General features: G+C 32.1%; 1 protein-coding gene and 1 long non-coding RNA gene across 4 annotated transcripts in view; one reads left to right on the forward strand and one right to left on the reverse strand.

The window, feature by feature from the left end:
- The window catches only part of LOC107070363 (uncharacterized), a 37245-nt gene that overhangs the window by 2075 nt on the left and 21163 nt on the right, over positions 1-14007 (reverse strand). For all 3 annotated transcript variants that reach the window (XM_089176087.1, XM_015328478.2, XM_015328479.2), the window contains 7 exons: positions 13716-13866; positions 12522-12605; positions 12298-12393; positions 11500-11535; positions 11006-11065; positions 1687-1747; positions 83-1506 (listed from right to left, as the gene is read on the reverse strand). In XM_089176087.1, the coding sequence (XP_089032213.1) occupies positions 83-1506; positions 1687-1747; positions 11006-11065; positions 11500-11535; positions 12298-12393; positions 12522-12605; positions 13716-13866 (1912 nt within the window). The remainder of the gene's footprint in view (positions 1-82; positions 1507-1686; positions 1748-11005; positions 11066-11499; positions 11536-12297; positions 12394-12521; positions 12606-13715; positions 13867-14007) is intronic.
- On the forward strand, positions 6267-8631 carry LOC149031374 (uncharacterized). The gene is made up of 2 exons (XR_016177798.1): positions 6267-6710; positions 7732-8631. It is a non-coding gene; the product is annotated as an uncharacterized LOC149031374 (long non-coding RNA).

Raw genomic sequence — 14007 nt, forward strand, 5'->3', positions numbered from 1 at the left:
AAAAAAAGACAAATAATGGATAGTCGTTAGACAAATGTTAATTTGTGCGAGATCAATAATATATTAGATTTTGTTAACTTACATTTTTATCACGTCTATCTAAAACATTATCAGTTATCTCTTCTTCCTTTCTATCTTGTTCGACATCTTTCTCCAAACTATCCAAAGTTTCGGTACTCTCGGACGATTTATTTCTTCTTTCCGAGTCTAATGTATCGGTGCTTCCTAATTCAGAACTCTCCGATGATTTTTGTAGTCTGGATTTTCTGATAGACCTTCTCTCTTCTTCGTTATCATCCATTGGAATAATATCAACGATGCTTGTACTAGATACTCTTTTTGGTATTCGCCTAACTCTTCTATTTTCTAATCTATCCTCAACGTCAAGATTATCCGAACTTTCAGAGGACATTCTTTTGCTCGATCTCCTTCTCGTGATCTTCTCTTCCTCTTCCTCTTCTTGTTCAATTTCTTCTTTTTCCTTTTCTTCCTCTTTCTCGTCAAGTTCAACATTTTTCGCATCGCTTATGTCAATCCTTTCAAAACTTTCCGAAGACTTGGATGTACTTTTAGAAAGTCTTCTACCTCTGGAAAGATTCATATCAGAAATACTACTTCGCTTTTGTAATTCTTGAACGATATCCGAACCGTGTGAACTCTGATCGAGTACTTCAAAACTTTCGGATGATTTCGAAATGGATTTGGAAGATCTTCGTGCACGAAATTCAAAACTACTTCTTCTACGTTCTATCGAATCGTCGCTTGTTAAAGCTTCGATGGCTTCTAAACTGTCCGATGACTTTGATATACGATCGCTTGATTTAGAGATTGGATTGAGCAGTCTTTTAGCTACCGGTTTGCTTTCTTCGTATTCTATTAAATTCTCAAAGCCTTCTGTTGACTTTGAGAACCAACAGGAGGTAGTTTCCAAACTGTCTGGTGATTTTGATAATCTACTCGAGGATGATCTCCTACGTGGTAACTTAGATTCTAATTCTTCGAAAACATCTGATCCTTTGGATATTCGATTGGATGGTCTCCTTGCGACCGATCTGATCTCAACTTGTTCGTCGTTATTTTCAAGGCTTGTCCTTGAAGCATTATTAAGTGCATCCAGACTGTCAGGTGACAAGGATGCAGTGCTCGAAGGTTTTCTAGGTAGTCTGGGTTGTGGTTGTGGTTGCGGTGTCTGTTGTTGCTGTTGTTGGGCTTGTGGGGATTCTAGGCCTTCAAAGATATCCGAACTTCGCGATGTTCTAGCCGAAGATTTTCGCGTGACCGATGTTATACTCTTTTTGGATTCTGTTGGCGAGGATGAGACAATATTGGTAGGAGATTTAGGCTGATCAACATCGTCCATAGTATCCTCGACTATGGTTGTTATCGTTAAAGCTGATGTATTATTGGTTGTCGATGGCGCACGTCTAGGAGGCCGACGATTTTTAGGTCTAACCGAAATTCTATGGAGAGCTGCTGTATGATTTAAGCTGGCACTCTCGAATTGTGCTGTAAATTTAATAAAAAAAAAAAAAAGAAAGTATTATAATGTATATTTATAAACAGTTTATATAATTAATAGAATACACATAATATGAATCATAGCAAAGTGTTCATTATATTAAAGTTTATATACAATTAGTGATAAATTATTAATAGAGTAGATTAATGAATATTCAATATACTTACGTAAATCCTCTTTCACCGTAGAAACTGTCCTTTCGACATTTTCTTTCGCTGGTTTGGTGACCTGAAACAGGGGGAAAAAATAAAAGTAACATTTAGAAAAAATATAAAAAAGGAAAAAAAATGAAGAAGAAGAATTTCGTAAATATAAACGTGTCATCATCATCATCATCGTCGAACTATTCAATCAAGTTCATAAATTAAATGACTTGAAATAATTTATTAACGCATAAACATCGCGTCGCGATCAAATAATACTAATTTTGAAAGAACAATCATGTTAGTTCACGTAAACTCTCGAATGTATGTTGCATCTATGTATGCATGTGTTATAACGGTATAACGGTTGCCGTCAAGTCACTTAACCGCGATCGTTCGAAACCGGTTGCAGGTGGTGTGCCTACGCTACGGTACACCTTCTAAAAGAAAAATAAGAAAGAGGTTTCCTCTCTCGTGAGAGAGCTTCTTGTCATTCTAGTTTGTATTTCACTTTACGATTTAACTTCGATAAATAACTTTTAATAGTAATTAAATGATATCATTTGTATAAGGTTCGTTATAATAAATTATCGTTAGTATCGAAGTATAAATAATTGATAGATATGACATATTATTTCGTTTTTTAATTCTTTCTATGAAATTTTACCTCTCTCTTTTTGCAATGACTTCGTTGAGGAACCAATGGGATTATTCTCTGTCTCCCATCCACCAATTTAGATCTCGATCGAGGCTCGATCTTACAAGCAGATCTTATCGCACCTGGTAATTCATAATCGATCCTTTCTTTACAACCATAAACACCTATTGTGATCTTTGGGACACTCGTTTGTATCCCTTGATAATTTTGACGTCTAACCGTTTCTTCTTTCGTACGATCTATCAATCTTCTTCTCTCGATTGGATTTAAATTCAATTGTTCGATTATTGCTCGTATGTTCGAGGATATGCTACTTTCTCGGTGTGACACCACCATTTTGATAACACCTATATGACCTATTATTGATCATTCATTTGGATCAGCTGATTCATCTATAGATAAATTAATGCAAATGGTCGTTTAATTTTGATTGAATTATTCTTCTTAAATATTCGTGCGAATTTTTCGTAATTATTTGTAATTCTATTTTTAAGTTAAGAACACATACAAAAGAACAATTTGATTATTTTCTCAGGATTTCACATTGCGTCCTCGTTTACTTTGTACACGAGTCTGACTGATTCTTTAACAAATAAATCTAAAGATCTCATCTCGATCATTTTAATATTCAATTGAATTGTTTTTTTCTTTTTTCTTTTTTTGTCATGTTTTAATAATCTCAACCTAAATCCTCAGAAAAAGAAGAAGAAGAGACAACGAAGCTTATGACGAAAGGATCAAAAGATCTATAGATCATCATCGCGCCTTACAAAGATTTAGGGCAATGATCTACCCACGTTCGATCGCCCACGACCTATAGACACCATTCTTTTTTTTTTTTTTTTATAATAATTTATATTAGAAACAAAAGAGACGTACGTAAGCGTTTAGATTTAGCAAGAAAAAAAAATCACATTTTATTGATCTTATGCCGATCATATTGGTAACAGTACATTCTAACATTCTAACCGGATGTACGTAGGTATTAAACGGAAATTACGACATCATATTTTCCGGTAAGAAAAGAGAAAGTAAATTTGATATAAATAATTTCAAGTTAGAATTTCCAGTACTGATAACGGATAGTTGATATTATTTTTTGTTCTTTTAATAAATGAAAAGTGCAAGTGATCGATTATAAGTCATCCGGTAAGATGACTTTTACTTCATTTTTTTTTTTTTTTTTTTTTTAATCAACTTGTCAACGTTTTATCTAGGAATTTTTATCAATGTAACACGTTTGTTTAATTAGCAATAAAAAAAAAAAAACTGTAATTATTTATATTTATAAAAGATAAAAAGGAAACACGTTAAGTGTAGAAGATAGATAGATAGATGAGATCGTTTTAGAAGAGGAAAGATCGATGATCTAGCACCGTTTCTCTTCTTATTGTTAGATAGATCTTCTTAGTTCTCCTTGTTGTCTCTCTTCTCTCTCTCTCTCTCTCTCTCTTTGCAAGCCGACATCAGAAGCCTAACAATATAATGTCTCACACGTCTAACGCGGCACGGTCATGTGCAAACAAAGAGAAAGGACCCTGAGCTGTGATTTCACCGTTAGAAAACACCATAAATCACCATACTTTGTTACACTAATTTGGAATAACTATGATCGATCTAAAAAATTAATTTTTACCCATTTTCCTAAATCAATAAACGAATGGTCTTTGATGAAACGATAAAATTCCGAAATTAATTTCAACGCGAATTGAAGACAATGAGAAGTTAGAGTTAGGTGTATTAATTAAAGGCACGCTAAATAAATGTACAAAATAACGATTTAAGGATAAGATATAAATTAGCCTGTTTCTTTGGAACGTTTGCTTGGCATTCTATTAACTCAACATGGTGACGTTTCACATGGTTGAAAAAGGGAGCGTTCCGGAATTTATAACAACGACGACGACGACACACACACTTTTATACATTTGTGCAATTCAAAGTTTATTTGTGATAGTTTCACGTGACATTAGAAGGATGTCAAACAACAATCTGGCACGCTTTCGTGTTTCCGTCCTATTGTCATTTAATGTGCTTTAAACAAAGAGATCAAATAACAATATATATTATGTTGATTATTAATTTTATATTTAATTAGGGGTGGCTCACAATCAGTCCGATACACACGTCTTTAAATTCAACGAATTACCTTATACCACCATCTCTGTTACCGTATCTGATTATAAATTGAAATATAAATTATCGTATCTTTCAATTTGGATGAAACTGCACCGAGTGTGCAAAATTTGATTAAAATCGGTTCAATAGTTTAGGAGTCCATTGCGGACAAACAACGTGACACGTGAAGAGTAATGACTCACTCAGATAGTTGATGTAACCATTGCATTATTCAATATGTATTTAATAATTAAATACCTTAGAGACAAAATCTGAGAAAAGATCTGTTAATGTCACATTCGAACGGAACGAAAAAAAGGGTTCAATTAAAAAAACTAAGTCGACCATAACGAAAGATAATGAAAGAAAGAGATGTCCTGATCGTTAGGTATCTTTTCTTTCCGGTTGAGGAACACAACAAATGATTTCACGCGAAACGAGTCGCTTACTTACGTTCGAAAGAAAGTGACTACTACTTTTTGAAAGATCTCCTTTAAAAGATTAACTATACATCGTGAATAGAAATAGTCGAGAAAAATACTAAGATAAATGGATAACTTGCTACGTCTTAGCAAATGAGAAAGACAAAGATAAATGAATAAATGGATGGATGGTGGATGGATGGATGGATGGATAGATAGAAATGTTTTTAACAGACCAGAAAGATTGGTAAAAAAAAAAAAAAAAAAAGAAAAAAAGAAACCATAAATATAAATATCTTTTAGTAGATTAGGTTTGGAATTGAGATTGAGATTAATGGTTTATCTCGTAGAGTTTATTGCATCTATTAAATGAAATCATTTTTTTTTTTTTTGTAAATACAAAATAAAACTATCAAATATTTAAAGAGAAAAGTAGAAAATATTTGTGATGATAGATAGATTAGGATTAGGATAGGAAACAAAATCTAATAGGCAAAATGATAATAAAAAAAAGACTAACCATAATAAGTAGAGTGTACTGTTAATATCCTTTCGTGAAGTTGGTTAAACATAGACTGATAAATAAATGATGAACGAGAGAAAGAGAATTGAAAGGATTGACAAGTCAGATCGTTTTTATCTAAACCCACGACAACAATTGCGATAAGATACGAAAGGGAGAATTTTTGTGTGTTCGCTTTTTTTAAAGACATCAATCGATAATTCCCGAGTAATCTTATCTGTTGATCGAACCAGGCTAAGTTTTTTTTTTTTTTTTTTGCGAATTATATCGTGACATAGACATATATGGTTGGAGTACACACATATTTACAAATCCATTTTAACTTTTATCAGATAAACACATTAAACGAGAACATTTGATTAACTTCGACTATTAAGGAACACAAATAACCAAATATTACGTCAAAGTAAACCTAATCGATTAATATCCTAAACAAGGGATAAAGTATTTCATTTGTAAATGTGGTATCATGGGAGGATCCTTTTTCCTATTGTTTAATCAATTACTTACGACTTCCACCCACGTAAATGATAAAAATCACAATACAGAATACAACAATTGGAATAACACTCGCGATGAAATCCAAATGAGAATAAAAATAATGCTCAAAGTGTGATTAATATTTACACTCTTGTTACAACGAAGAGTGCAATTATTATTATTATTATTATTATTATTAACGTGTTATCTTTGAAACACACTCAACGAGGTTTAACACTCTTTATTAAAAGCCTTCTCTAAACACTTTTCCTATGATCTCACTCAAAAGAGAAATACAATAATAATTCATTCGCACGAATTGAAGGATTGAAATAAATCAAAAGGAAATGAATGGAAAGTAAAAAGAGAATGAAAAAAAATAAAAAATAAAAAAACCCAAACCCAATATTGTTGAAGGAAATGAGTTGATGTCAGTGGTACGAACGACAGGTTCGTTACAACTGAGCGACTTCGTTCTCTCGTTCGCTCGACGATCGATGGGCTTTACAAATACACAGAACAACACAAACACGTTACAGAGAGACTATCAAACTTATGAACAAATAAATATATGTGTGTGTATATGTGTGTGTATATGTGTTCGCGTGTGACGAAGGGGGAGACACGAAAGAAGCCCTTCACTCGCGTTCGAAAGGGGAGTCGAATGCAATTTGAGCATATGCGTGTGTGCCTTCCTTCCTTCCTTGGGTGTTTGTGTAATAAATAGATATAGAAATGGTCAATTTCTAGATAGAAACGACGCGTGTCGCACGTGGAAAACGCATCGTTCAACTGTGCTGTGATTCCTTTCAAGTTGCCAGCTTGGTTGAGAGTTTTGGGAGTGTGGGTAGGGACTAGAACATTGCCGTTTCAGAGAGAGAGAGAGAGAGAGAGGTGGTAGAGTTGCAGCTGCTACTAGGATTATGGGATTTGATATTTCCGAAAGAAATTTGTAATAAAAAAAGACTTTTTGCACAAATACCGTTGGATATAATAATACTGGGGGAGGGGGGGGGAAACAATCTAATTTACAAATCAGGCGTGTCGATCAGAGTTGAACACTTTAAAAGAGAAATTTTCTAAATCACATGTTTTCTCAAGATCGAACGTTGAAAAAGGATTTAAACGCGAGTTTCGTGAGTTTCTAATGTAAGAGGAATGGAAAGAGGAAGAGCAAACGAAAGGTTTCATAGTTTGCTAAGAGTATGCTATAGTAACAGCTGCCAGCTGCAGAACGAGATGAGTAGCAACACCGTTATCTTGTCTCTCCTAGATCGTAGATCGTAAATCGTAAATATCTGACAAGATTTTCTCTATACTTTCCACTTGTTATTGTCATTTGTTGCGTTTCTTAACAAATTTCTCGAAAAATCAAATTCTACGTAAAATGTTAAGTACTATTTCTAAACTATATGATCAAATATTTATTGTTCATTTTATTTATTTTTTTTGTTATTTTTTTATCAGCAATATGGCAAAAAGTGAGAAAGAAATTATACCCGTCCGTTGCTTGCAATTAAAAGAGAAAATCTATCCAGATTCTTATCGCCTTTTTAATATATGATTGATGATAACAATCTAAATAACGTTATTCTATTATTTATTTGTATAAAAAAAAATATCAAAAATTTCTCTTTTCAATTAAATCGATGGAAAGAAAGAAGAAAAAAAGAGATGTCAATTATCTAACTTATTACAAATGTATCCTTGCAAGATACATTTTCTAAGTGTATTTCCTCGAACTGGATTTCTCAATCATGTCGTTCACCTACAAGTTCTCTCCTTTCTCTCTCTCTTTTTCAGAATAATCAAGATTTCTTAACAATCACGTCTGTCTCGGTGTTTTTTTTATTTCTCTCCTAAGATAGAAATAGTATAAATGGATGACAACATTGTGACTATTTGACGAAACAACAAGTAATAACAACAACAACAACAATAACAACAACAACTCTACCAACGATTATGGTTTTTCCTTGTCGCGAGGAGGGATTGGTCGTCTTCAGGAAGACCCACGCGTTCTTCTCATCGACTTTGTTATGTCATCTAAGATTATTCTGTAATTGAACTTAGCTCACTCTCCACGAAGTGAAACTCACTCGCGAATGTCAGCAGAACAACGTTATTTTCTATGTCATGAAGTTAGGTGGTCTCTGATCATTTAAAAATAGAACGAAAAGTAACAGAATACAATTAATTTATGTAATTCTAGGAAATGTCAGATTTATGTAAGCACTTCCTTGATTTTTTTTTTTTTTTATTAGAGTCATTTATGCATCTCTTTCTTTTATGGTGTAATTAGTATATTCGTATTTAAATTTTCCCTTGTCGCTTCCTCAATTCTAACAAACGTTTTTATTATCATAGATTTCTTATGTGTAACCATGCAAATAACACACGTAAAATTCATTTGAACATTTGCATTAGACTGTCCTCGATGCATTTGTTAATTATATAACGAATAATTATATAAAATATATATATATATATATATACATGTCTGTCGACATGTCAGATGTTCCGAATTAAGTAGATAAATCTCGATCAAAAAGATTCATATGGATTCTTTGGCCTTGCAATGCACGCCATGACGAAAGCAAGACTGCAACAAATGCCACGTAAATACCAAACCGGCTTACCAACTTCTTCTACCGTCTGCCGTTAGACTCCAATGTAAATGTCAAAGTATATAATAATATCGATAGATATTATTAATCTCATAAAAGATTTGTAGAAAGACAACCAACAAAAAAAACAAAAAACAACAACTTGTCTAACAGCTAATCAATTATTACGACTTATTTAACATATCAATTGAATCAATACGTATTACAAAATTAATAGTATCTAGTGTAAAATGTTAAACATTATATATAATAAATAAAATGAGTATGGGGTAATAGCTTTTATAATTTGATGACACAAGGTTTCTTTTTTTCTTTTCGAAATAAAACATATTTGATGCGTAACGTAATATATATGTGAAACACATTTTGATTATTCTTAATCTTTTTGTAAGACACTAATGACCTGCCTCAACGATTGTCCATTAAGAAGAGGATAATAAAGAAAAAAAGTAAATAAAAAAATATATAATAGTTCCGTTTTATCATTGCACAAGTCGGTTTCTCGTTTCGAAAGGATTGAGAAAAGTCGATCGTAACATAGTAAATCCTTTTACGTAATAATACTCAACGAAAGTATACTACTATAATAATAATAATAATAATAATAATAATAATAATAATAATAATAATAATAATAATAAATATATACTTAAAAAAGTATAAAAATAAATAAAAATATCATTGCAATTCTCGGTGTATGTAATTAATTATTAATTGAATTTATAATTAAATTATTTAATTGCTAATTCTCTTTGAGCTGTTAACCAAGTTGCTTTTTTCTTTCTATAATAATTTTCATTAATAATTTAATTATTCAATAAACTTGATAAAATATTGCAAGAAGAAAGATATTTTATTTTACAATTTTGTAAAGTTACTAATCGATAAGTTACCGACAACGGTTGGTAAGTTAGATACAGGAATCTATTTTATCGACAAGAAAAACATTGATTAACTTCTCCGTAGAACGTCTTACCGACAGAGTATCATTGATTAACTTTTCTGTAAAATGTTTTATCGATCGAGAAAATCATTGACTAACTTTTCCGTAGTAAAATATAACAAAAAATCATTGACTAACTATTTTTTACAGAATAATGCAATCAAATATGAATATATATATATAATATAAAAAAAACATATGTGCATAATTATAAATTATAAATAATTATTGTAATAATTGACTTGTTTTCATTTTGTTAAATATAATTTTGCAAAGATTGTATATATATATAATTTGAAATAAATAAATGTAAATGGAAAAAAAAAAGATAATTTTTGTAAAAAGAACGTATTGCAGTAAAATTTGAGGAAAATGATGTTGAAATGAAGTTTGTTAACGAGTGAGCGGGGGCCAAGTAACGGTAAAATAAATATCACGAACATACTATATACTCTACCTATTCGTTTCCGCGTTCACTCTCGAAAGACTGACTTTGCCTTTTGCTCTGTTCTCATTTTGACTCTCGTTAATGAGCTTAAATTTGAAAAATCAACGAACCGTGATGCTTTTCAATTCCATATACATGTGACTCAGTCAGATTTTTTTTTTTTTCAAGCTAACGTTATGAACGTTCTTCGTTGCTGGCGTTGCAAAACACACAGGTAAAAGAAAAAGAAAAACAAGAAGACTGGTATATATGGGCTCAAAGATGACCCACATACTACGGCGGGTGGTAACAACAAACACGTGCGTATCTATTGAAAATATTTCTATTAAAAATCCATTCGAATTATTTTTCAATGGTAGAATATTTACTAAGAAAAAAGAAATACATCAGGATAACGCGAGAGGAAAAAGAAAAAGAAGAGCCGGAAATAATAATGACCAAGCCACGCAAAGTTGCTTGCGCCAACGTGAGAGAAGCAGAACAATGAAAACGTGTACCACACCACCTACTTAAAAGGGACGCAAAACGTTTCAAACGGCAGTCGAATCACCGTTTGTTTCATTTTCTTTCTTTGTGTTAGCTATGTTGTAACATTTTTTTTTTTGAAGTGAAAACTTCTTTAGAATGGGAGTGATCTGAAAAGTAAATAAACGGAAACGGACCTATGTAACGAAGCTATGAAACGGCTACTATACTAAATAATGAGAGAAAAAAGACAAACATATAGGATTGAGCCTTGCGAGAGAATTAGACGGAATGTAGCTATACAGTTTTTCCTATTCTCGGTCTCCTCTTTATGCTATGCTTCCTACTTTTCGGAAAAAACCTCGCTACTTTTAGTAAAGTTACTCCAAAAGTGAATTACTCTGAAAGTGTTAACAATATAATAATAATATTTTTATAAAGTAACAATCCTATAATTATCCTACACCTGATATTCTGCATTCGTCTCATTCTCTGAAAACTTAGTTTTTCGAAGGTTTCACTTCTAACACGTGTGATCTGTTTTTTGTTATTTTAACTTTCCTACTCGATCCTCCTATCCATTAAAATGTTATAAGAAATCATCTTTCGACGATGATGATTATTCTGTGATTTATTTGATTGTTTTGATTAAAACTTACTTTGATGTGGCTCTCATCGGTGTTACCTTTGTCCGGACTGTCATAGTTTCCAAAACGATTCTGTAGAAAAAAAAAAAACAGAAAATAAAATTAATACATCTGAATTCTCTCCTATGAAAATGTTGTGTAAACTCACTTTTAATTTCCACGAATGATTAGTCGCTAAGTTAGACAAATGTAGAACTCGTTTAACAATTCTTCTCCAACAATTGATAATAATTTTTCTATTACTCATATCTATTAATCTTTTTTTCACATTCCAATTGAAATTCAAATAATCACAACAAGAACGAACAACAATGAAACGAAATGAAAAAGATTCAAATAAAAATCAAAAAGGAAATGTTGTTGTTCGTAGAATAGCGATCTTACTTCTCGACGATTCAAATTATTACTGGACTGACATTTATTATAAAAGGAGACAAACAATAATTCTCTACAAATGATGAAAATGTGTATATGTGTGTGTGTGTGTTATATTCGCACTATCTCACCTCGGTGGTTTCCTGCTGATAACGTTCTCCCGCAGTCTGAAACGTAAAAAAACAGATTCTGATGTCACACAGAGATTAACGTTCAACGAGGAAACTAAAATAAGTGTCTTCTACGATTCTTTTAACCAGTTAAGCGTGTTTGACGTCTATATCCGTCATGCGTAAAAGTTTGTTACAATTTGATGTTTTCAATTGTAATTTTGGTTAGCGAAAACTAAATTATGCGCACCGATCGCCACACTTAACTGATTAATACACCCCCGAATAAATAATCATGGCTACCGCAAAATTAATTCAATTCAATTAAATATAAAATCTACACTGTAAAAGAAATGAAAAAGAAAAAGACAAAAAATAAATAAAAACGGTATTACAATAAATAATAAGTATAATAATGAAAAAAAAAAAAAGATATGAAGAGTAGCCCAAGGGAGAAATTATAAAGATTAATACTCGACCATTAAACTACTCGGTTATAGTTGGTGAAAGTTCTACATTTCGCTTTTAACGCTCTCTTACATATCAACCTGGTACATATATGTGTGTATAAATATATATATATATATATATGATAATAATACTGCCTATCATTAGATCCCAAACGAACACAACTCTATGGATGAGTTATGACACGACGTCCACGCGGAACAACATATAAGCGGTTTTACCAAGCGAAAGTTTCTTGCGTATAAAAATAAGGATTTAGAAAAAAAAAAAAAAAACAAATGTAAACCAAAAAGAAAAAACAGTGAATATTCAACGCACGTGTAAAAGTTAATAATAATTATACTACTCTACCTGTTGTAACAACGTGTTGTTTGAATTGTCGGAGGAAATCGTCGATGCTTGTTGCTGGTTCCGATTCTCTATGACGGTTTTTATTTGCTCGAGTACCTGTTGAAAAATATTTTTTTTTTTTTTTTCAATGATTTCAAACGAAACTATTTGATCGATTAAATAAATTTGGTATATATAAATTGTGGTCAAACATGTGAATAAAAAAAAAAGAAAGAACAACTCACCCGCAAGGATATCCTGTGCCTTTGGACTACGTAGGGAGCATAGTCTTTGTGTTCGATCTCGTTGCTTTTCCTCTCTTGTCGTCTCTGCGTGTTGTGTTGTGTTCGATATGGAAAGAGAGAAAGAAAAAAAGACAGATAGAGTAAAACAAAGAGAATGACGACGACGACAACGACGACGACGAGTGAATGGAATGAATAAAGAGGGGAAACATTGAAACACTCTCTTCGTTTCGTGACTTTCCTCAACTATCAGAACGGAACGACGACTCATGATTATTAGTAAATATTAAAGCTTGACCAAAACTTCCTATTACTTGGGCCAATTCAATTTCTAAACTTGCAATCCTAAACGTTACTTTAATATACAAATCAAATGATTGGAATAAAAGACCAAAAATAGAATGAAGGAACGCAGATAGATAGAGAGAGCGCAGTTTGACTTTTCCGAGCGCGGTGGAAACTGTAGAGGTCTCTGTCTCTAGGGCATTCGGTCGGCTAAGTGTTAAATTCATTGTGATAGGAATGATTAGAACGTAAAACAGCATCATCGTGTAATTGTGTGAATGGAACATTAGAAGACGAGTCACGAGTCGATCCTAAGACATGTGTAACCGTCTTAATACAATTCACACGTGCTTAGAATAACTTCTCTGTCTTTATAAATCGAGTTATACAATAATAATAATAATAGTAATAATCATTCTCTTCATATTCTCTTCTTCAAGTAATTCTTTCTTTTTAAAAACAATCTTTTTTAAACATTGTATTCACAAATCTCACGTTTTAGACTTTCTACTAAATTTATTCTAAAAGCGTGTCTCTCTCAAAAGTTTAGAGATTGGTTATACAATCGAACCAATTTCATCAAAACTTTCTAAATTTATTCTAAACAACATCTCACTGAATTTCGTACAATTAAATTCATTTCGTTAGAACTTTCTACATTTATCGTCAAAATATTTGAAAACTTTGGAAACTCTCTGTTTAAAAGATCGATGTGCAATCGGACATGCATTGGATTTCAAAGTGTCTAAGTTTCTCACTCTTACACATGTCGTAATATTCAATATTTAATATTGGAAAGAAAAGTAAAGAAAAGAGACAGGGTTGTTTTATTCTCAAACGGAATCTCTGGGGAGTCGAATTTAGATTCTAAATGCAACGGGAATGAAGAAAAATAGAAAAAGAACTGACCTCGAGAGCTGGCAGACTGTCCAATGAAGATAGAGGACGAGTATGAGGAACTTCCCCAGGGAATACACTGTCGTGAGAGACTGACAATTTTCCGGTACCACCTCGTAGTTTTACGAACAAATCCTCTGTTCCATTTCTCCTCAGGAATACACTGAAATAATAAATAAATAATACTTGGTTAATCATTTTTTCAAATAACAGTATTATCATGATTTTACAGATGTGTGTGTGTGTGTGTTATTTCGTACTACTGCAGATATTAGAAAAACATTAGGTGATCTAATCTAGCAAG

Source organism: Polistes dominula, unplaced genomic scaffold, assembly GCF_049000335.1.
Source record: "Polistes dominula isolate Pdom_NZ unplaced genomic scaffold, Pdom_raw_medaka contig_21, whole genome shotgun sequence".
Classification (NCBI taxonomy): Eukaryota; Metazoa; Arthropoda; class Insecta; order Hymenoptera; family Vespidae; genus Polistes; species Polistes dominula.